We start from the raw sequence: 24,726 nt of genomic DNA, 5'->3' as shown, positions 1-24,726 counted from the left end.
CATATCAGCAATAATACATTAAAATATCATGCAATAAGCAGTAATTCTCAATATAGAAAATAAATGTTTGTCAAACTATTATCTCAACACTCTTAATGTTTATTAGTCCACTTCCCCCCTAAACTCTTCAGCTCATAATAATGTAATCTGAAGGTATTCTGAGCTAGGATAGTTTTAGGATTCTAATGAAGTGACATAGATAATTCCTGGCCTTATAGCCTATACCTGCATGATAGGAGAACTTCAATCCCATCCTCATATCAAGTAGGAGTCTTCAGACTTTACAGTAAGTAAAAAATGAGGAGGAGGAGGAGGAGGAGGAAGAGGAGGAAGAGGAGGGAAGAAGTTCTAAGTTATTTACCTGATCAAACAAGAGATGTTTGTAAGTATGGCCTACAATGCCATCTCTTAGGGGCCCAATGAGGACTACCTCTTTTCTTGCATAATGTGTTGAATAAGGAGAAATAATACACGTATTTTTTTTAAGATGAGCGTCTTTGTTACTGACAAGGATTAAGTTGGGAGATATGCATTATTTTTGCAAGAAAGTGCACTTTCTAATACCAAACTCTAACGTTAGACTTACACCCCAGCATCAGCAAAATTGGACCAGAGCAGGTTTCTTCAGAGAAAACTTCCTCTTCTAGAGTTACCAAGGAAACTGCCTGTGTGGGAAGGAGGAGGAAGGAGACTACCATGCCTACATTATTCTTCCCAGATAGAACAATCAGAATAATTCTTCCAGCAGAGATATGACTAAGGATAGAGAGAAACCAGGAATGCCATGTTAAAGGGTATCCTTTTTCATGGGTGCCATATCAGCAGTGAGGAATAAGCAACTCTCCCCTCCACCCAGCCAACAGTTTGATTCAGGATTTTGAACAATATCACCAATTTCATCTCTTCATTCCACTTCCTTCATGTAGTCTCAAGGGGTCTGCCAGCAGCTCACTGGGTCACATCTGTCCTCATCATGTAGGGGAGAAAAAGATCTCATTCCCAAGAGCTGAGACAAAAGCCATGTGGTTTAATACCACTGGGGAACTCTAGGTACATTATAGGATGCATAAACACACACACTCACACTCACACCTCTCTTTTTCACACACATGTGCACATGCACGTGCGCGCACACACACACACACACAGAGCATCACAGCATGTGTCTACCTGAAAGGAGTGAGAGTTAGGGTATTTATTGAACAGCCCCAGTCAATTATTGGGTGCAGAAAATCTCCTAGGAGGCATTAATTCCCTGGAACCCTGGGCGTGGTGTGGCTTGAGGGTAAAGCAGGCAGCCAGAGATAAAGGGGCATCATAGATGGGGCAATTGGAGCTTTGGAGCTGGTGTGCATAGAAAGACAAGATGTGAGAGGATAAAAGTAGGGTGCCAACAGGATACTCTTTCCACATGTGGATTGTGCACTGGGATGCAAAGTAGACACACCAATTCTCTACCAGTTGGAGATAGCTGGGAGTTTTGAAAGAATAATATGTTTGCCTTTTATGCTCCCTACCAAAGTTCTGGAGTGCTGAGGACCTTGTTTCAGGTGAGGCCCAGGTAATATTGCCCTCCACCAACTATCCAGAAAAATGCTAACCTACAATTTACTCATCTTTAACTGAGAATAACAGTACCTATTTTGGGATATAGTTATAAATATTAATGATGATAGTGCATGTAATTGCTTAACACAGTGCCTAACACAAAGCAAATATTTAAACAAATGTTAATGATTAGTAAGAATATTGGCATAGTAATTTAATATTAATCAGTCATTCAACTGTCTTCTGGCATTTTAACTACCTTGTCTGAAGGCAGTGGTTATTAACCTGGGGTATAATGAAGGAAAGGTAGAACATTTGTGCCCATTGATCTTTTGGATTTCTCAGATTTCTCAGCACACAGTGTTTTTTTTTAATTTTTATTTTTGAAACAATAAAAAGAAGAAAGTTACAGGATAGCACAGAGAGGTCTCTTGTACCCTTAATCTAGTTTCCTTGCATGGTTTTCCTTGCATATCTTTTGTACTTATAGAAAAATACCATAAGCAGGGTGCCTGGGTGGCTCAGTTGGTTAAGCATCTGACTCTTGATACCAGCTCAGGTTGTGATCTCACACTCATGAGATTGAGCCTGCATCAGGCTCCACGCTGAGCATGGGGTCTGCTTAATATTCTTTCTCTCATTCGCTCTCTCTCTCTCTCTCTCAATAAAAAAATATAAAAAATTAAAAATATCACAAGCAGGAGATTGACACTGATATAGTTTGCATGTGTGTTATTTTGTCATATGTGTACATTTGTGTGACTATCACCATAATCAAGATATAGAACTATTCCATCACCACAAAGATACTCTTACTAACCCTTTAGGGTCACATCTCCTTTTCCCCACCATCTGAAACTCCTGGCAACCACTAGCTTATTCTCCATCTCCTTAGTTGTGCCAGTTTTAGAATGTTATATAAATGGAATCAATACAGTATGTGAACTTTTGAGACTGGTGACAATGCCCTTGGGATCCATCCAATGTGTTCTATGTTATCATGAAATACTAGTATACTAATGGTATACTCCAAAGCCACAGTTTAACTATTTTAGGATGTGTTTGTTGTTTTCAAGTTTGGAGCTATCACAAGTAAAGCTTCTGTGAACAATCATTTACAGGTTTTTGTGTGGACATAAGTTTTCATTTCTCCAGGTTAAATGCTGAGGAGTGCAATTGCTGCATCATATGGTAAAGTATATTTTAGGGTATTCTTTTTTGTGAAAAAATAAACTGCCAAACTATTTTCCAAAAGATGTAGCACTATACACTGTCCCTCTATATCCCTGGTAATTTTCTTTACTCTGAAGTCTACTTTATCTGATATTAATATAGCTTCTCTTATTATGTTTGCATAATATAACTTGTTCATCCTTTCACTTTCAACCTTCTCATATCATTTTTTTTTTAATTTGGTTTCTTGTAGACAGTGTATAGGTTGGGTCATTGGGTCATAAAAGACCAATATCTGTCTTTTAATAGGCTTATTTAGACCATTTACATGTAGTTTGCATATACTATTTAGTATAATTACTGATACTTAGGGCTTAAGTATTTACTTTTGTTTTTTCTTCTCTGTTTTGTCTCTATTTTCTTTATTCTTCCCTCCTGTAAGTTACATGAACATTTTTTTTTACATGAACATTTTTTAAAGGAATTCCATTTTTATGTGTCTATACTATTTTTCAGTATATCTCTCTGCATAGCTTTCTTAGTGGTTGATCTAGATATGATATTATGTATACATAACTTGTCAGTCTACTGGTGTTGATATTTTACCACTTTAAATGAAGTATAGAAAGTTCACCTCCCTTTTATATCTTTATCATTCCTCATTTACAAATGTCCTAAATATTTCTTCTACATACATTGGGAACCACATCAGACAATGACATAATTTTTGTTTTAACCATCAAACATATTTTAGAAAACTCAAGAGAAAGAAAACCTATTGTATTGACCCATAGTTTTACTTTTTATGTTTTTTCTGATGCTCCAAGAGTCCTTCTCTTATACTGCATTTCCTTTCTATTTAGGTAACTTATTTTAGCTATTATTTTAGTGTAGGTCTTCTGGTGCACATTCTTGAGTTTCCCTCCATGTGGGAATGGCTTGATTTCCCCTTTTATTCTGGAGGGATATTTCTGATGGATATAGGATTCTAGATTGACAGTTTTCTCTTTTAGCTCCTGAAAAATATTGCAGCACATCTGGTGTCCATGGTTTGAGAAATCTGTTGTCATTCAAATTGGGTTTTTCCCCTAAAGAGACGGTGGCTTTTCTCTCCTGTTTTCAAGATTTTTTTCTCAGTCTTTAAATGTCAGAAGCTTAACTCTGCCATGTTTTAGTGTGGATTTTGGGGCAATTATCCCATTTAGGATTCACTCACTTTCTTAAATCTACAGGTTTTGATGTTTTGCCAAATTTAGGAAGTTTCTAATCATGATTTCCTCAAATCATTTTTTATCCCCCCCTCTCTTCTTTTTCTGGGATTCCAATGTGTTAGATATTTTGTAATATTCATACCAATTTCTGAGGCTTTGTTCACTTCTATTTGGTCAACTTTCTCACTGTTCAGATTGGGTAGTTTCCACTATTCTCGCTTCCAGTTCACTTATATTTCCTCTATTCCTTCCATTCCACTGGTGAGCCCACCCATTTAATTTTGTATTTCAGTTATTTTAGTTTTCAATTCTAATGTTTCCAATTGTTTTTTCTTTACATCTTCTGTCTTTGTGAAGAGATTGTCTATATCTTTGCTGGGACTTCCCATTTGTTCATTTGTTTGAAGCATATTGATAATTGGTTATTGAAGCGCTTTGATGATGACTGCTTTAAAATCCTTATCAGACAATTTTAAGATCTGTGTCATTTCTATGTTTCCATCTGTTCATTGCCTTTTCTCGTTTAAGTTGACGTTTCCCTCATTCTTAGTAGGACAAGTGATTTTCTATTAAAACCTGGGTGTTTTCATACTGTACCTCTGGATCTCACTTATATCTCTCTTAGCAAACCTTGACCGTGCTCTGAAGGAAAAAGAGACAACACCTCACCACTTCCAGGTGGAGACTGAAGGTCAGGTTGAAACAGGTGTGGGGAACCCTCATCACAGCTGGATGTGTAGGAGTTCAGCCTCCATGCACCCTGACCTCTGTTGGGGTGACTCTGACTCTCACTGGAAAGGGCAAGGGTGTCTCATCACTACATGTCTCTTCTCACACTAGCTCAGTGGGGAGAAACAGAAGTCTAGGCTCTCCACGTGGCCTCCAGTATCACCACAGGATGTGTGGGGCTTGTTGATACTCAGTGGGGTGAAATTCCTGGCACCTTACTTGGCTTTCTCTGACTCCATTTCAACATGAGTATTGGGATCCTCATTAAAGTCTCAAGAAGGTGAAAACCTATGTTCCCTACTCAGCTTTTGCTGGGAATGAGAAGATCAGGGGAGCCTCATTTTTTTACTATGGTGTTTGTCTGGAGTAAAGCACTTATGACTAAATGCTCTCTTTCCTGATGGGCTGCCCCACATTGGCCCTTTGGCTAGAGAGAGAAAGCTTTTGCTGAGGCATTTTTATCTTCACATGTTGTCATTTCCAGGTTTTCAGCTTCTTCATCTCTAAGTCTGAGATATGAAGCAAAAAGGAAACCCAGTGTATTATCCTCCTCTAGCTGCTGTAACAAATTTCCACAAACTTGGTGACTTCAAACTGTAGAAACTTTTCTTACATAGTTCTGGAGCCACAAAGTCTGAAGTCAAGGTGTTGGCAGGACTGTGCTTCCTCCAGAGGCTCTAGGAGAGAATCTGTTCCTTGCTTCTTCCAGCCTCTGGTGGCTGCTGGCTTTCCTGGGCTGCGCCCACATCACTACCCTCTGCCTCTGTCTTCACACACTTTCTCCTCCATGTGTCTCTGCTAAATCTTACTCTGCTTCTCTATTATAAGGAAACCTCTCTTGGGTCTCTTAGACATCAGGACCTAGACTCCGACTCCTATTACAGAGGCATAACTTGTGCCTGTCCTTCGTAGCTGCCATTTATAAAAAAGCAAGGCAGATGGGTGGAGCAGGGAGAGTTCACTTTAAAAAGTTCACTTTAAAAATTAGCCATAAAGCTTGGTAACATATTATCAAAAGAATAAAGTGTCATTCGAAATTACATAAAATAAAGATACAAATTAACTAAAAAAGCCATATAACCAAAATGTATTTTAAAAAGTAAGAACTTAGAACTTGAACAAGGTTTAAATCAATAATTAAGTAACATTAGAGAGGTAAATTAAGTAAAAAAAAATCACAAATGTTTTTAAAACTCTTGAGTAAATTAGCTAATGTTTGGATGCACACTTCTGCTATTGTCCACCAATTCCACCCTTAGGTGTGTACCCAACAGAAACACATGCATATGTCCACCATTAGACAGGAGCATGCTTGTTCATTCTTAATAGCTATTATTCTTAGAAGTTAGAAACTACCATAAAGTTCATTATCAGTAGAATTGATAAATACAGTTAGGCATATTCACACAATAGTATTCTACCCAATTTTAAAGTGAACTACAATTACACACAACGTGAATGAATTCAGAAATATGTTGAGTGAAAAAAAATCCAAAACAAAAGAATATATACTGTATGATTCCATTTGTAAAAGTTCAACAAACAAGCCAAATTCAGCTAGGATGGCAGGATCTGGAGAGAGGCTGTTCACATGTAAGATGGAGGTGAGAGTTGCCATTTCATAGGATTGTCATGATAACCAAATGAGAAAGTGAGGAGAGGAGGCCCATGCCAGGCACCCACTCAGCCCTTAATGACATTAGATTTGCAGAGCTGGATGCTCTGGGCTTCTCTCTTGCATGAGAATTTCCCCACCTTTAACACTGCACCTCCACTCTCCCTTCTCCCTGAAGCCTCTCAGGTGAATTTGAAGTTCTAGTTTGTGTGTTAACTCTTCCCTTTGGAAATATTCTCTCAAGTTGCCATTATGAGTGTGCTGATGGTCATGGTCCCTGAGGAAGCTCTCAGCCCACATCTGCTCCCCATTTCTGATCCAGTGTAGAGCTACTCTGCTCAACTGAGTCACATGAGGGAAGACCCCATAAGTCTCATTCCACCAGCATTGAGCACATGGGAGGCTCAGGAACTCTCTGTGAAGGAAAGAGTTCACACAGCCAGTCAAGACTGCTGTCCTAGGAAAGGCCCACTTGTAAAGTTGGCCTTGGTTGGAGTGTCAGAACCTGGATGGTAAACAGTTCCCTACACTGATACAAAACTTTCCCCAAGTAATGAGAGGACCTCATGTGTCTACACTGTTTGTACAATGTGATTTGTGCCACACACCTGCTTTTCTTCTGGAAGTCTGAAGTTTGGACACATGCTAGGCAGAGGCTCCCTATGTGTGCACTCCAGGGAAAATCTGTGGCACTCAGTCTCTGCTGAGCTTCCCTGGGAAACACATTTTACACATGTTATCACAACTCACTGCTGGAGAATTAAGTGCATTCATGTGATTTCATCAGGAGAGGACTCTGGAAACCTGCATCTAGTTCCCCAAAACTTCTCCCCATCAGCCTTTTCTCTCTGCTGGTTTTGTCTTGTATCCTTTCACTGTAATAAGCCATAGCTATGAGTACAACTGTATGCTGTGTCCTGGGGGTCCTCCTACTGAGTTACTGGACTAGTGAACTTGGGGACCTCAGCCACACTCACAAAGATGTGCAAGTCACAGAGAGTGTGGGGAAGAAACAGAGATCCTGCAAGCTCAGGCCAGAGGTCAGGATGTGCCAGAATCACAACTCTCAGAGCTATGTGCCAAAGTAGAAAAACTATGTGTTTCTTCCAAAGAGCTAACAGCCTTCTGTTCAAATTGTACCAGCCCCCTAAAGGCCACTGAACATGTGCATGAGTGAGTGTGAGTGTGTAAGCATATGAGTGTGTGCATGAGTGTGGGTGTGTGAGACTGCATATGTGTAAGTGTGCCTGTGTCTGCATGCATTGTGAGTACACATGCATGTATGTGACTGTGTGCAAGTGTGAGTGGGTGTGTGGAGACCCTGCTGAGAGGGAATGAGGCCTTTCAGAAGTCTAATAGAAAGTGCACAGGTGGCCATCTAAGTTTTCATCAAAGATCTTTGCACCGATACATTCAAGCCTCCAGACAGGAGTTGTTCCAGAGTTGGTAGTAGTTCATCCAGGGCACAGTGTACACCAAAAAATCACAAATGAAACTCTGTGGAAGGAGAAAGAAAACCACTTTTTGAAGGTAAACAAAAAGCTTTTGCCCTCGCCCCAAGCCCTTGTCTGGGGAGTCTGGACCAGTCACTGTTATCTGCACACTGGCCACATGGGTGGGGGTATCTGCTCACAGTCATGTTGTGGGGCAGAGTGGGGCCAGCCTGAACAGGGATGTCACCATGGGTGCTCCTTGCCCAGTTACTTGGGACCTGGAACAGGTGTGCCTGGCGCTTGCAGCCCAGTAGGACATGGGGATGAGGTCTGTGCAGGACATCAGTCCTCCTGCACCTGCATTCAGGCACAGAGGGTTCCTCATGTCTGCCAGCATGCAGGTGGTATCACCAGGAGGAACTGGGAAAAGGCAGAAAAGATGGGCAGAGGTTGGAAGATGAGACGGAAACTAGACAATCCTCAGGGACCTGGAGAGTGTGAGCCAAGACAGAGTAAATCGCCAGGGAAAGTAAACCACTTCCACTTGAGGACCAGGATGGGACTAGGAGAGGAGACAGAAGGCCTGTGGCCAAAGCTGTACGAGCTGCAGGTGGGGAGACTGCCCATTCTTCCTCCCACCTCTGAGCACCTCCAGTGGCATCAGGAGACCCTCAGGCTATCCCTCACCCTGCCCATATCCACATAGCTGGAAAAGCTGTCAATGTCCAATTCTGGTCTACTTTTAAGATTTTTACTTTTCTCCCTTTGATCAGAAGGTCCTGCCACCACACACCTTTTTCAGCTTTTTTTTGTTTTGAATGGGGCATGAATGGTTTCTTGTGCCATTCCTCTCACATTTGGTCCGGCTAATCTTCACAGTGACCATATACTCCACTCCAGTCGTCAGCTACCAAGAAATAGTGCCACTATTAGTATTGACTCCAAGCATCCAGTTGCTGGACCTCTCCAAGTAAAGCTAGGATGAGATAAAGCCCCAGGAACCACAGCCCCTCTTCCCAGAGGTCATCCACCAAAAGCATGGCTCCCTCTTCAAGTCAGCATGGCCCCTGCCAATCCCCAGCATGTGCAGAGCCCTGCCCCTTGCTCTGGACCAGCTTCACTGCTACAGCCACAGATGGCTTCTCACCTATCTCCCTTGCATCCCCAGGATGAGGGAGGCAAGACATGGAGCTTGGCTGCCAGCAGTCCCAGAATACCCACCACATCTGTACACGTGATCCTCAGAATACCTATAGGTGCATCTTGTCTCAGCTTCATCCATGTTCTTCCTCCCTACTCTCCTTCCCAACCAACCTGAATGGAAGTTTAGCAACAGAGCTGAAAAACACAGGCTTAGGAACTGAACTGATTTGGGGCCTTCATTCCCCACCTACTAACTTTGCCTTTGAGCAAATGCCCAGCAGCCTCCAATTCTTCAACTACAGAGTCCAGATAATTGTGAGTGCTCAAGGAGTTGTTGCCTAGGCTAAAGAGAAGCATGCTTCTCGCTGAATGCACAAAGAAAATTTTAAAATAACTTATTATGAATTATTAAATATTTTAGCAAAGTGTGGGGAACATTACTCTGAAGCAGCAATGGAGTTGGGGAAAGCAACAGAAGATAACAGAATTGTGCTACAGTTCTGGCTTTAACCCCTGCCAACTCTATCTCCTTGGCCAAGCCCTGCCACCTCCCTGACTCAGTTTTCTCATCTAGAGAATGGGGAGAAGAGTGAATGTGTAAACCATGGAGAACACACACCAGGGTTATTCCCAGCTGTTGGGATCTGTCTTCTTGTGCTCATGTTCAAGTGTCAGGCTGTGAGGACACAGGCAGGGAGTCTGGGAAAAGTGGAGTCAAGTGTCAGGCAGGGAGGCTGGGAAAGCCTTTTGTGGCAGGGAGGACCCACAACCTGAAATGAAACTCTAATCAATGCTTTGGTGAGTCATGTTCTTTGTTGGAAATAGCTGGATCCCTCAAGTCAATGTACAGGATAGAGATCTCTGCCTGGAGGAGGGGAGAAACTCCTGGAAGTTCCCTGCTTCCTTGTCCCAGTGTTGGGTCAAACCAAAGGAGAAGCCTTGGCACTCTCCCAGGTGGGTGGAAGTGGAAGGAGAGTGTGCCCACACTGCCCCTGGAGGAAACTGTCCTCAAAAAAGTGCAGGGTGGTTGTAGGGGAAGGAGGCCCGAGGGTAGTGTTGGCATCCTGGTTCCACCATCTGCTACTGGAAGAACTTCCAGATGCAGGGCTCCAAGCTCTTCATCAAAGGACAGTTCCATCCAGGCATTGGCATCCTGCAGGGCTTTCACATGGACCTTCATCATGCTCTGTATGTATGAAAAATCTAAAACACTGGCCATGAATTTTACTAACATTGCAGTGTGCAGGGTGCCTGGGTGGCTCAGTCGGTTAAGTGTCAGCTCAAGTCATGATCTCATGGTTTGTGAGTTTGATCCCCAAGTCAGGCTCTGTGCTGACAGCTCAGAGCCTGGAGCCTGCTTTGGATTCTGTGTCTCCCTCTCTCTCTGCCCATCTCCTGCTCACGCTCAGTCTCTCTCTGTCTCTCAAAAAAAAAATGTTAAAAAAAATTTAACATTTCAGTGTGCAAAATGTTTTCTTATTTATTATTAGACTGCACTGCTAGATAATAAGAAGAATGATCAAGTAAGACAATTATTTTCATGAGTGCTGCTTCATTCATTCTGCCCACTTGCAGGTGAGGAAACTGAGGCCTGGAGAGTATGGGTGGCATTTGACCAAGATCCCACAATTAGGAGGACCTAGAGCCTGGGTGCAGGCAGCCCACCAGGCCCACCTCCTATACCCCTCTGTAAGGTATTAGGACAGAGGTAATCATGTGGTAAAAGGACCCTTAACCCAGGTCACTGCCACCAAGGGGCACACACATGCTGTTCTTTCATCCATTTGAATGACATCAAAAGTTTGCTCATAAACTATTCTTTTAGAGTTAACTGTTAATAATAATGGGCTGACTCCACAAGACAGGCCTTCTGGGATTCCCAATTTGGCAAGATCTTTGGTCAACAGCCACCACCTTGTGGCCAAGTCACTTCAGTGTTCTTGGTCCTGATAAGCACCACCTTGGGGCAAAAGTATGTGACTGAAACAGGGACAGGCTGATGTCCACACACTATGATGTCAGGCATGCTTTGTGTCACACTAACACTGCCCAACCCTCTCTGTTCCCCGCCCTTGCTGGTTCCTCCTGTTCCCACTGCCCCTCTCTCTGGCCAGATACCTTTTCTCCTGTCAATCTTTTTTTTTCCAAATTGTATTAATTGAACTAAAATGTGCTATTGTTTCTGCCCTCACTTACATATAGTTTACCATGTAAATTTGAGAGACAGTTGGACCCACAAAAGTGGTTTTCAAATAACTTTTTTTCTCTCTCATTCCCGATTAATATATTTCAGAGAAGCTTTGTATTCAAAACACATAAAAAGAGAAATGATCTGGTCGAAGCCTATCCCTCACTCCTCCTCTTCCCTCCACCCAAAAAAAAAACCCTCTGTACAATTTCGGATTTCTGTAGAATACAGCTAGAAAGTCCAAACTCTACAGCCCTGAACATTGAAAAACTATTGTTGAGGGGGAACCTATAGAGAATACTTATATTTTAACAAAGCATACCATTAAAAGAAACAAAATCATCCTCATTTGCTGTCACTCTGGCAGGACTAATTTCAGAATTAAAAAGGCAATTCTTCCCAAGGAAGAATAGTTGAGAACCTCAGGGGCCATCTTTACTTTAGACCAAGAGTGACAGAGTTTCATTCCAGTCCTCAGGCTGGCATTTCAAAAGCATTGCTAAGGCAGTTCTGGGGTCCAAACAACTGCAAAGCATGCTCATCCTAAGTGAAGCCTCCCCCTGCCTTGGTGAAACCATCACTTGGTTCTCTCTGGGAGCCATACCATGTCCCCGCATATCCAAATGGGCACTGCCCATATCCAGAGAAACCGAGGCACAAACCTGCATCTGACTTCGAAGTAGCTTGTCAACTTGAAATAAGTAGGTGTCATTGCTAGCATTGTTGTAGGTTTCAATGAAGAACTTGAGGGTTGAATTCATGTTTTTCATGCTCGTGGACTTCTCCTGGAAGCCTTCCCACCTTTGAAAGTGACCCAGCCTGGCTGCCAGGATGAGAGCAGCCAACAGCAACAGAGGATTCCTCCAGCATCCAACACCCATCTCACAGCCTCAGAAATCTCCTATCCGCTGCACCTGCCAGGGCGGGCTGGGGCCAGGCTGTAATTCGCTCACCCTCCTACAGCAGTCTTCGCCAAGTGGGCTTTCCCAGGTTAAATGGAGATTGAGAACCCAACCTCGTCTTTCAAGGCTCTACCATAATCTGACCAAAGGACCAAACCGTGGTGCTCCTGGGTGGCTCTGTTGGTTGAGCATTAGACTCTTGATTTTGGCTCAGGTCATAATCTCTCAATTCATGAGATCAAGCCCATGACAGGCTCTGTGCTGATGGTGTGAAACATGCTTGGGATTCTCCCCCTCTCTCTGCCCCTCCCCTGCTTGCATGCATGCATGTGTTCTCTCTCTCTCTCTCTCTCTCTCTCTCTCTCTCTCTCTCAATAAACAAACATTAAAGGAAAAACAAAAGGACCAACCCATGAAATCTCCCTGGGTGGTTGCCCAATTCATTCTCAGGTCCATACATTTTCCACATATTTATGACACCAGCTTGGTTCCCTTAGTTATTCAGACAAGCATAATTTCTAAACACCTTGCCAAAATGGGCAAGACCCTCTCCCTACCCTCACATCTATTGAGGAATAAAGCCCCCAAAACAGAGCCTTACAGTGCTATGCAGTAAGAAGCATATTGGACAGAGAAGTTCCAGTTGTGGAAATTGGGGAAGGCTTACAGAGAAGGTAATATTTGAACTGGGATATGAGGAATCAGGGACATGGGACAGGGCATGATACATTCTATTTACCTTCTGTGGGCTCTACCTGTCTAACCTGACCATCAACTATTCCCCGTGCCTCCTTTAGGGACAGGTTCTCTTTACTAACCTGCCACCTTTCTCACCACAGATTTCTGGCTGCTGGATCCCACTGTGCCTGCAGGCCCTGGCACCAGCTCTTGCTATATTGGTGTGACCCCAACAGAGCTTTGTGAGGTAATCTTGGCCTCCCTGTGAGGGAGGAATAAACCCTGATCCTTATTCACAGATTAATCATGTGGCCCCCTGAAGGTTAGGTGCTACTTATGTCAAGCAAGAAAAATTCTCCTCTACCCTCTTTGGGTCTCTGGCTGGGCCTTAGAATTAACTAGCAGGAGAAAAACATGGTTTAATTGACTTTTTATATATACATGGGAAACTTCACAAGAGAATGAGGATGTGAAGTGGCCAGAACAAGAAGCTTGCATACCCTGTAGACAAGGAAATAATAAATGTGTGAAGAATTAACAAGACAATGGAGTTGAGACTAGGGGTAATAAATGGTGAAGAAGTTATAAGGCTTGTTTATACAGGCTTCTTGACCCTGAATTCCGTGTCTCCAGAGAAAAGGATGTCCTCCATGTCCATGTACCAGGAGGGTGTCTTTCACATGAGAGGTTTGTCTCCTATTTTCAAGGAAGGAGGGCTAAGGAGGGGGTCAGAGTATCCTTCCTGCTTCACCGTTTCCTAAAACTCCTTTGTCTTAAAATCTTCAATGCGCCAAGGTGCCATATTTTGGCATAGTATGTCCTGAACCCCATCACCTGCACTCAGAAGGCTGTAATAGCTTCCTATTCTAAAAACTTTTGTTAAGGTGGGACCCTAAATGAAATCCTGAAGAAAAAAAATATTGGGACAATTGATGAAATGTGAAGAAAGTCTGTAGATCAGTTCATAGCATTGCGCCAATGTTAACTTTCTAGTTTTTACCATTTCACTGTAGTTACAAAAGATGCTAACATTTGGGAAAGTGGGATGAAGTGTATATAACAAAATTCACACAACTTTTGTTGCCTTTTTCTAAGTCTGAAATTATTTCAAATAAAGGTTAAAATGTTCAAAAATAAATAGGACCTGTCTTTGAGAAGCAGTACCTAGCAGTCCAACTCTCCTGGGTTCAGATCCCTTGCTAGGTGACTCTAGGAGAGGCAGTTAATCTCTGAGTCTCAGTTTCTTCATCTATAATATGAGAATGGGGAAAACTACTAATCTTGGTTTGTGGTGGAGACTAAATCCATGTAGCAAACAACCTGTTCCCAGGTCAGGCATCAGTCAGTGCTCAGAAACATCCTCTGGGTGATTCTTTCATGACTCTGAACCCAAACGCTGAAGCCCATAGTGATTCGCATGCCAACTGCCCTGGAACACAGACCACCTAGTGAAAATCCTACTAGACATATTATGACATCCTCCCCTGACCCTCAGAGGCTGCCTTGTAGGACTTGCCCAGCTGATGGAGGTGTCTGCTTTGGAACACTCTGACCCAGAGCTGCAGGAGTGCCATTGTCAAATAGATACATAAGGATTCTGAGTAATATGTGTGAGTATTCAGACCTGGACAAGGGCAGCCTGTCCTGGAAACCTGAGATATGCCCATCAGACCATGGACCTGAGGAAGGAAAAGTAACATTCATTGGGCTATATTAGAAAATATAAGAAGATGGGGCTAAATACATTAAAAAAATGATCTACTTATAGAAATATGCACCTTGGTCACGTCCATAAAGTAAGAGAAAAATGAGTCCCCAGTAATTTCCATGGAATAAGAAAAAAATATTTAGACCCTGGTGATATCCATAGAATAAAACAGAAAACAGGGATCTTTTCTGTCATTTCTGGAGTTCTTTGACTTATAGCAGCATAAATCCAATCTCCACCAGTCTCCACATGGCCTTCTTTTCTGTCTCTTTTTCTCAGATTTCTCCCTTCTTTCTCTTAAGAATACCAGTCATTGGATTTGGGACCTACCCTAAATCCAATATGATCTCATCTTAAGGTCCTTAATTAGGACTGCAAAGACTCTATATCCAAATAAGTTCACATTCATGAGTAGTAGGGGCTAGGATTTGCACATATATTTTTGGGGACCACAGTTCACCCCACTAAAATGTCCACCAAATAAGAGAAATTTGGGAGTATGGACGTGTCCATGTGTATTAGTTTCCCATGGTTTTGTAACAAATTACCTCGATATTGGTGGTTTAAAACTACAGAAATGTATTATCTTACCATTCTGGAGGCCAGAAATCTGAAGTCATTTTCACTAGACCAAAATCAAGGTGTTGACTGGGTTGAACTCCCTCCAGAGGCTCTGGGGGAAAATCCACTTGGCTTATGGCCACATCACCCCAGTCTCTACTTCTGTGGGCATATGACCTCCTTCTCTTCTGTCTGCCTCCCTTTTATAAGGAAATATGGATGGCATTTAAGACCCACCTGAAAAATCCCAAATGATCTGTCTCAAGATCTTGAACTCAATCACATCTGTAAAGTCCTTCTTTACCACGTAAGACAATGCTCACAAGCTCCAGGAGTTAGGATGTGGACATCTTACAGTGGGTTATTATTCATCTCTCCACATCATGGATTCAGGGAAAATAGGAGGGGTGATTATTTCCCTGGAAGGAGGGAGAACAGCGGCCCTGGTGATGCCCCTGGAGAAGGGAAAAATGAAAATAAACACATCCATGGAAATGGAGGGAAATAGGAGGCCTCATCAATTCTATGCTTAATGTCCATGGAGTAAGTGAAAAATAGGGGATCTGATAATACTCATGGGATAAGATGGAGATAGGGGACCAGCATTATATGGATGGATCAGAGGAAAAATACAGGAGGACAAATGATTTCCATAGATTGAGGGGGAAATGGTGGTTTTGGTTATGTCCATGGAATGAAGAGAAAATAGAATTCCAATAATGCTTGTGGTATAAGGGATAAGCAGGAGATTTGGTTAAAATCACAGAATAAAGAGTAAATAAATTGCCTGGCTATATCCAGAATAGACCGCAAGAAAATACAGCAGTATAATGCCCATAAAGTGAGGGGGAAATGGAGGACCCTAGTCATGTCCATGGAATATGGTGAAAATAAGGGGCCTGAAAATGTTCATGAATTAAGATAAAAACACTGAGCCTGATAAATCCATGGAAAAGGAAACTATTAGGCTTGATTATATCCATGCAATGAGGAGAAAATACAGTGCTGAGCATGTCCCTGTAACATGGGAAAGTAGGGGACCTCGTTATATCAATAGAATAGGGGAAAAGCAGAGTGCCTTGGCCATATCTATGGAATGAAAGGAAAATAGGCAGCCCCATCGTGTCCATATAAAAAGAAAAAAATAGAGATAGTGACTATGTCTATGTAGTGAGGGGAATATAGGGACCCTGGCCATGTCCATGGAATGTGAGTATGCAAAAGATGGGAAACAGGGAACCTGGTATGTCCATGCATGAAGAAGAAAATAGAAAGCCTAATAGTGTCTGTGAAACAGGGAAGGGCATGGGGGTCTCACTCTTTCCCATGGAATAAAGGGAAAATAGAAGCCCTAGATGTCCAGGAATAAGAAGAAAATTGGAAAGATGGCCATGTTCATGGAATAAGGGGAAAACATGTGACCTGGTTAAGTCTATGAAAGTCTATAAGGAAGAAATGACAGGGAATGATTATACCTATTTAATAGGGGGACACAGGGAGCCTGGTCATGTCCAAGGAATTAGAGAAAAGTAGGGTTTCTAGATATTTCCATGAAAAAGGGAAAGTAGGTAACAAGGAAAAACTCAGCTTCCCACCTGGGTAGGGAAAATGCCAGCTCTTCCCTATGGTCTTTTTCTCCCATGAGTATCATTTTCCATCTTGCAAAATATACTTTCTGACATTTCTGGCTGCCAAATATGTGGGGGTTTTCCCCACAACAAGCAATTCTCTCCAACACTAGTCCACTCTGCCTGTAAACAGGTGAAGGGATCAGTCTTACAAGATTGCCCCACCATCACCACCACCTTCAGATGCCAGGTGCAATTCCAGGTTGTCAGCTATGCTTCTGACCAACTTCCTATAAACCTGACATTCCCATGGCCCACTTTCGGGTTCAATTAATTTCCTAGTCTGGTTCATAGAACTCAGGGAAACACTTTTACCAGTTACCTTATAAAAGGATATGACAAATGATATAGATGAACATCCAGATGGAAGGAAGGTATAAGGCAAGGTATTTGGGAAGGCTTCCATGCCCTATCTTTGAGGGCAACTCTCCTGGTACCTTCACATGATGACCAACCTGGAAGCTCTCCAAACCCTATATTTTAGGGATTTTATAGAGGCTTCATCATGTAGGCATGATCTATCACTGACTCCATTTTTAGCCCTTTTCCCTTCTCAAGAGAGTGGGGGACAGGGCTAAAAATTTCAAGTTTCTAAACATGGGTTGTTCTGTATGATGGCCAGCCTCCATCCAGGAACCCATCTAAAGTCACCTCATTAGAACAAAAGGCACTCCTATCACCTAGGAAATACAAAAATTTCAGGAGCTCTATGCCAGGAACCAGGGTTAAAGACCAAATATTAGAACAAAAGATGCTCTTAGTTCTCTTACCACTTAGGAAATTACAAGAGTTTCAGTTCTGTGCCAGAACCAGAGGCAGACACCAATATATATATATATTTTCTATTTTCTATTAAACAGGAAACTTGATTATGTCCATGAATAACGGGGAGGTAGAGGTCCTGGCTCTATATATGCCTGGTCATGTCCACTAAACAAGGAGACAATAGAGAATCTATTTACTTTCATCAAATAATAGGAAATTGTGTTGCCTGGTTACAGCTGTGGGAGAAGAGGAACTAGGGACCCTGATTTTTTTCCATGGAATAAAGGTACATTAGGGGTACCTGAGTGGCTCAGTCAGTTAAGCACCTGACTCTTGATCTCAGCTCAGGCCTTGATCTCAGGGATGTGAGTTTGAGCCCCACATTGGGTTCTGCGCTGGCAGCACAGAACCTGCTTGAGATCCTCTCTCTTTCCCTCACTCTCTGCCCTTCCCTCCCTCACTCTGTCTCTGTCTCTCTCAAAATAAACAAATAAACTTTAATTTTTTTTTTCAACGTTTATTTATTTTTTGGGGGAGAGAGAGAGACAGAGCATGAACGGGGGAGGGGCAGAGAGAGAGGGAGACACAGAATCGGAAACAGGCTCCAGGCTCTGAGCCATCAGCCCAGAGCCTGACGCGGGGCTCGAACTCACGGACCGCGAGATCGTGACCTGGCTGAAGTCGGACGCTTAACCGACTGCGCCACCCAGGCGCCCCAACAAATAAACTTTAAAAAAAATATTAAGTATAAAAAGCAAAGAAAAGACTGGCCTTATCCAGAGCCACAGAGGGGCAAGTATGAGAAGATTGAGGCCTGAACCTCAGCCCCTCCCACCTTCCTGGGCCCAGGCCACCTTCTCATTTGCTGCTGCACGATCCAGAGGAAAACAGTCAACCTTGTTAGTAGTTGGTGCTTAAGAAAGAATAAGCATCTTTCCAAGAACCCAGAACACCTGGCCTTCTGAGTCACAGGATGAACCTGGTAGCAGTGCCACTGCTGGAACAGTCATAGTGGCAAGTGCATGGAATTTGTCTTCCATCAGCCTACAGCTGCGTGGTTTGTGGGTGACATGGTGGGAATGTATGGGGAGCTATCTGTGAGCTGCACAACTTCCTGGTTTTGTCTATTGTCAACCAGGCTTGGAAATTCTTTGTCAGGCTGCTCCCAGGGAAAAATTAGCAGGAAATAGAGGGAGAATGTGTCTTATCACTGCAGACAGTAAGGTCCTGCTTGTGTGGGCTGAGGAGTTTGGAAATGGGGAGTTTCCTGGCTGTGGTTTTTAATCCACTCCTCCATCTTATCTTATCATTCCTGACCCTCCACCCCAGATGAACTTCTTAGGCTCCTCCTTGATCCCAACTCCCTTGGGCTGGCATAGACCACTCATCAGCCTGGTCAAAACATTGTTCATCATGATATGCTTCTGATTGGAAACCTGAAGTGTAGTGCCACTGCTCTCCAAAGCAGGAAGGGACCTGGAGGTCATCTAGCAGGTGAGAATCCATGCCCTAGGATGCCAGGCATGTTCCAGGACAGATAGCCAAGTAGACCATCCCCTACCCAGCCAGGCTGAGTCCAGACATCCAGGCTGGTCAGTTCTGTTCTCACTGTGGAGTCTGGAGCTGCTATGAGGGGTCGGAGAGATGCAGAGCAGAGTCAGATGTGAGGCAGCCCTTCCACTGTTGCTTGACAGCTGCTTTACCTTCTGAGTCTCAGTTTCCTCATCTGTAAAATTTATATAATAGTAAATACATCAGATTATTGTAAAAGGTGCAGAAGTGCCTGGCATAGTGCCTGGCACACAGGGCCATGTTGACTATTTCAAGAAGGGGAAACCTCCTCCAAGAAGCCATGGATGTACAGCAGGTAGAACTTCCCTGGGGCTCCAGGCTATTTTCTGTGATCTCCCCCCTCCTGCCCTCTCTCTATCCCTATCACCATTGACATCATAGGGGCTGAGAGAAGATGATGTGACAACTCTCAGAGAACAAATATGCCCTTGTAAATAGCAGGGTTGATCTCATTTGGGTTCTTCTCCCACCTTATTTCTTTCATTCATTCATTCATTCATTCATTCATTCATTCATTCAAGCACTGTTTGATAAACTCTTCTTTGTCCTGCTCTCAACCAGCTGCTGACCTGGATATTACCCTGACAAGAAGCAAATCTATTTGAGACTCACCCTGTCACCAGAAACCCTTCAAAGCCATCCCAGCAAGGAGCAATCTGCCGTCTGGGTACCTGTTTGAGTACTCTCCCAAGGGAAGCTGCAAGGAAGCATTGCCCAGGCTACCAGCAGAAGCCCCCACTGCAGCCCTGAGCCCCTGAGCCCTCATCCTGGGGCTGCAGCAGAAGGACGTGGCTGATATTGGCTGGAGATGCCCGCTGGTCCTGGGGAGCAGGCCAGCAGCAGGCACAGAATGCCAACAATGACAAGGTGGTACTACAGATGGCTCAGAGCTGGCATTGCCCCAAAAGGCTCAGTGTACATTTTCTCTTTCCAGACAAGGAAACCTGAGAAACCACGAGGTTCAGAATGTCAGAGATGTCACAAGAGACAGAACATTCTCACTGTCTCTGTAGGATCTCCACCTGGGGACCCAGGGTGGCATGGTTTGTTGGCAGGCCATCATCCTTCATGCAGCCTTTGGTCTCATTTTTTTTTCTTTTTTTTTTTTTTTTTTGATTTTTAAGTTTATTTATTTATTTGGAGAGAGAGAGCATGGGCAGGGGACGGCCAGGGAGAGAGAGGGAGAGACAGAATCTCAAGCAGGCTCTGCACTGTCAGCGCAGAGCCTGACACGGGGCCTGAACTCAGAACTGTGAGGTCATGACCTGAGCCGAGATCAAGAGTCAGACACTTAACTGACTGAGCCACCGAGGAGCCCTACTTTTGTTGTCCTTTCTGCAGCTGTTTCACTTGTGCAGCATTAGTTTACCAGCTCCTTAACAGGCTATGCCATTTAAGTAACCATCACGTCTAATTTCGAAAGCAAATAAAAGGCATGCAGGCTCTGCAGACTGTTGTGCTCCAGCTTCTGGTCTCTTGCTCTACTGCTGTTTTCCATGAATACTCCGCCATCTTCTGACACAACAAGCGGCCAATGCTGAAGCAGGCCAAAACTTTGTTGTAACCTTCAAGTCTTCAAGTTCAAGTCCTTTGCTCATCTTTTCTATTTGGTTGTTTGCCTTCCATTGATTTGTAGGATTTATTTATCCTTAGTAATAATTATTTTGGGGTTTATTTACTGTAAATATCTTTTTCTGGGTTGTGGTTTTGTCTTTTCATTTCAGTTATGCTATGTTAGTGAAAAGAAATCCTTAATCTTAATGGAGTGGATGTATTGATTTTTTTCTCTTATGGTTTGCAATTTTGATGTCTCATTTAGGAAATCAAGGTCATGAAGCTACTTTCCTGTATTTTCATTTAAAACTTCTAAAAGTTTTCACCTGAAACTCATGTGACATTGTCAACTATACTTCAATTTAAAAAAAGCAAAAAAATTCTAAAAGTTTTAAAGTTAAGCATTTCACACTTATGTCCATAACCATTAATACTTTTTGTGCATGGTGTGTTTGCTAATATCTTGTTCAGAATTCTTTTATCCATGTTTATGACTAAGACTGGCCCAAGATTTTCCTTTCTCATATGAGACTTTTATAGTTTGAGTTTCAAGGTTACACCCCATACAACAAGCTGGGGAGTATGTCAATCAGGGTCCCCACAATAAACAGAGGTACACTCACTATAGGAAGGTTTATTTATTGGAGGTACTTACAGTGCTGCAGGTGCAAGGGAATCCAGGGCACATGGTTGTCATTTGCTGGAAGATGAGGGGAGCGATCTAGACATCAGAGAGCCTCAGCTGACCACCCTGCAGAAGGGCTGGGAAACAAATGCCATGATCTCACTCACCTGCTGCCCTCCATCGTATGCTGGGCATCTCATTGGCCTAATGCAACAAGATACCAGAAGACACAGGACCCTATTGATGGAGCCCCTGTAGGTCAGCATGCTGGGGCAGAGAACAGTATAAAGCAGGATAGTGACTGGGATGGAGAAGAGGGGTTGCAAGGTGATCTTAATCCTATAGAAGAGTTGCTAGTCTTTTACTTTTTTTTGTCTATTCCTTTTAGGGATTGGGAAAGAGAGATTCTATATCTGGCTTCATTTCATTTTCTTTATTGAGAAAGCCTCCCAGTATACAGCTAATTTTCATCAATCAAAATAAATATGGTCTATAAAGTCGCCATAAACACTGAGTTAACAAATACTGAACTATTGCATCTAAGGAGAGCACAAGTTTGGTTCCTTTGAGTCTCTGGTCACATTTTTGCCAACCCATTAACACATAACCTTGTTTTATACGTATTTCTATTTAAAGACACTTTATTTGACCTACATCTTGACTAGTTAACATTGAACTCATAGCCACCCATAGCCACCAAAAAAGTACAAAAACATGGAAACCATGGCACTAAATAGACCATGAGAAAAATACTTATTACAGTATGAAAGCCAAAAATAAAAACAAAAACAAAAACAAACCAAACAAACAAACAAACAAACACAAAAAAGACAATGTTGCCTTGTCCAGCCTAAGCTGAAAAGATGTATATCAGGTCACTCCAATTTTTCACTGCTCTGCATATGTCCATAAATGACTGTAGAAATGCCATAGTATTCATTTGGGGATTACAAATAAATTTTAGCGAATAGGCAAATTCACAAGTATAGAATCCATATGGGATGTGTAGGTGGCTCAGTTGGTTAAGCATCTGACTTCAGCTTAGGTCATGATCTCACAGTTCATGGGTTTGAGGCGTGCATCAGGCTCTGTGCTGACAGGGTTGCAAGATGATCTTAATCCTCTAGAAGAGTTGCTAGTCTTCTCTGCAATGAAGTCTGCTTCGGATTCTGTGTCTCCCTCTCTCTGCCCCTCCCCTGTTCAGCCTCTCTCTCTCTCTCTCTCTCTCTCTCTCTTTCTCTCTCTCTCTCTCAAAAGTAAATAAATAAACATTAAAATTTAAAAGCAAATATAGAATCCACAAATGCTGAGCATTAACTGTATTTTCAAATGCAGAGCATTTGTATTGTATTTACAACAGTGTAGAGTGGGCTTATGAAGGCTCAGTTCTTTCAGACTGAGTATGAAGAGATGTTAGCACCACACCCTAAATAAGCTTGTGACCGTGTGACCACTGATAGGAAACGCCTTCTTCATTTTGGGACAAACCCGACTATTTTGGTAATAGGCAAATAGGATGAACCCCCAATGTGTCATAATAGGAAAGGGTTATATAAAATTTGTGCAAAGAACTATTATCCATCAACAATTCATTGCAAAGACTGGTAGCAATCTTGAAAATGCTTATGTTTCCTAAACAGACAAAATACAAATATACACTGTGATAATATCTGCATATTTATAGGTTTAATAAAGATTTGATAGGAAACATATACATAAAAATGAATAGAAATGAATAGAAAAGAATTCTCCTAAAATTTATTTTAATTAAAAAAGTTTAAATCAATTAAATTAAAATAATAATGTGAAAGGAAATCAAAATGGTCCAGGAAATAAACCATTTTTCTCTGTAAGCCATTGTGCCTACAGCTCAGAACCATAACTCTGGGAAGAAACATATTGAGCCTATAGGAGAAAGGTCTTAGAATTTATCATATAAAAAAGTTGGGGCATCTTTGTTTTATATCCATTTGCCATTTTTAAAGTTTATTTATTTATTTAGAGAGAGAAGCACACGAGCAGGGGAGGGGCAGAGAGGAAGAGAGAATCCCAAGCAGGCTCTGTGCTATCAGCACAGAGCCCAACTCAGGGCTGGATCTCACAAACCCTGAGATCATGACCTGAACAGAGATCAAGAGTCAGACACGTAACCTACTGAGCCACCCAGGTACCATTTGCCACTTTTAAAAACATCCAGTTAATTTCAAAATGTGTTCTGAATTTCAAATCAGTTAATGAAAAGAATAACATTAATTAATGACACAATGTTTTTTTTTTCAGAAGTATTTACTTGAACTTAATTTACTATCTTCTATGTTTCCTCTAACAGATACTTTGTATATTTAATTTTGCCTTTTCTAATTCTTTGGTCTAAATTTTACGGAATAATTTCTCAAGAAAATGGTAAATAATATCAACAAAGCTGTCTTCAGGAATATTTGTAGCAATTTCAACACAGCATGAAATGTCTCACACACATACATACATACACTAACTACTGTTTGTTTGAAAGTTTAAAAAATATATAATAAAAAACACTTATCAAATTATCCCCCTGAAGTTTCCCATTCATTGCTCTCAGGTTTTGCGAGTCCACGAGGAAAATGAAAAGAATCACTGTAAATAGAGTAATTAAATTCTATCCTCAAAGCTGCACAAAGTACAGAAGCCCAACCTCATCAACATGAATAGGGAACATTTATTTTCATTAATTAATTACTTGGATGCTTTTGGATGAAGAGCTTTCTGGAATGAATTATTTTCTTACCTGTCTTCTAAAGGGGACAACACTAGAGGAGCCCTGGCCTTGTCCCTTCCAATGCCTCTGAGCCACTCTTAGGTTACAGACAGAAGTGAAGCTGAGATATCACTGGAGGAGGCAGCTGAAGATGGGGCAGACCCTCTAGGGATTCGAAGGCCCTTGGAGGTGAGGGGCTGCTCCCCAGCCTGGGGGCTGTAGCTTCACAGTTTTGTCAATGCAACCAGGGTGGGGACTGGCTCCCTTGAATGTAACTCTGGGGGGTTTAACACATCTGCAAATCCTTGGAGACACTCCCCTTGAATATGGGTGAGCTTGAGCTATTTGCTTTAGGGAAACAGAAATGATGCCTTGGAACTTCAGAGATTAAGTCATAAAGGTAATCCAGCAGCTGCCTGGCTCCCCTCCCCCCATCACTTTTGGAGCCCTGAACACCATGTAAATGTTCAGAGAGAAATACCAGGAGCCTCAGCTGCTCTGGTCTTTCATGTCTTCCTATCCCAGGCAGCAAGCATTAGCAGAAAGCCCTGAGGTGACCCCAGCTCCAGCTACTACCTGAAAGAGAGACCCCCAACTTGATGGGGTCTCAGATGCCACCCATCTGAACCCAATCAGCCCCCAGAACCACAAGTGATGATACTAATAAATGATCATTGTAGTTTGACACCACTAAGTTTGAAGTGGCAACCAGAACCCCAAGTATACAGTTATCCACAGATGACAATGCTGATTTATGAATTTGTAATGAACACCACGACTGTGCATGGGCACCAGACTATGCCTATTGGTCGTCACTGCATACACTCCCTGTCTTAGTTTATGTTCTCCCAGAAGTAGACCTTGAGACAAGGATTCCAGTGGAAGCAATTTCCTGGAAGGTGACAACAGAAGGCAGCACTGGTAGGAGTATGGGGAGAGGCAAGGGAAGAAAGTCA

General features: G+C 42.5%; 1 protein-coding gene across 4 annotated transcripts; it reads right to left on the bottom strand.

Moving 5' to 3' along the window:
• Window positions 1-5,738: 5,738 nt before the first annotated feature.
• On the bottom strand, window positions 5,739-21,166 carry CSTL1 (cystatin like 1). 4 transcript variants are annotated; one of them, XR_003967708.1, is made up of 5 exons: window positions 21,064-21,166; window positions 18,844-19,008; window positions 16,485-16,640; window positions 15,127-15,344; window positions 8,533-8,616 (listed from the first exon to the last, which is right to left on the bottom strand). XR_003967708.1 is itself a non-coding variant. In XM_030310224.1 (3 exons), the coding sequence occupies exons 1-3, from the start codon at window positions 11,919-11,921 to the stop codon at window positions 7,690-7,692; spliced, it is 417 nt and encodes a 138-aa protein (XP_030166084.1). In that variant the 3' UTR covers window positions 5,739-7,689. The 4 variants fall into 4 exon arrangements, 1 of the variants encoding a protein (XP_030166084.1); XR_004343470.1 differs by lacking the exon at window positions 8,533-8,616 and adding an exon at window positions 14,239-14,299; XM_030310224.1 differs by lacking the exons at window positions 15,127-15,344; window positions 16,485-16,640; window positions 18,844-19,008; window positions 21,064-21,166 and adding exons at window positions 5,739-7,773; window positions 11,703-11,921 and having other exon boundaries at window positions 8,503-8,616.
• Window positions 21,167-24,726: the final 3,560 nt, after the last annotated feature.

This window comes from Lynx canadensis, chromosome A3, assembly GCF_007474595.2.
Source record: "Lynx canadensis isolate LIC74 chromosome A3, mLynCan4.pri.v2, whole genome shotgun sequence".
Classification (NCBI taxonomy): domain Eukaryota; kingdom Metazoa; phylum Chordata; class Mammalia; order Carnivora; family Felidae; genus Lynx; species Lynx canadensis.
This window is presented reverse-complemented; position numbering and strand designations above follow the sequence as displayed.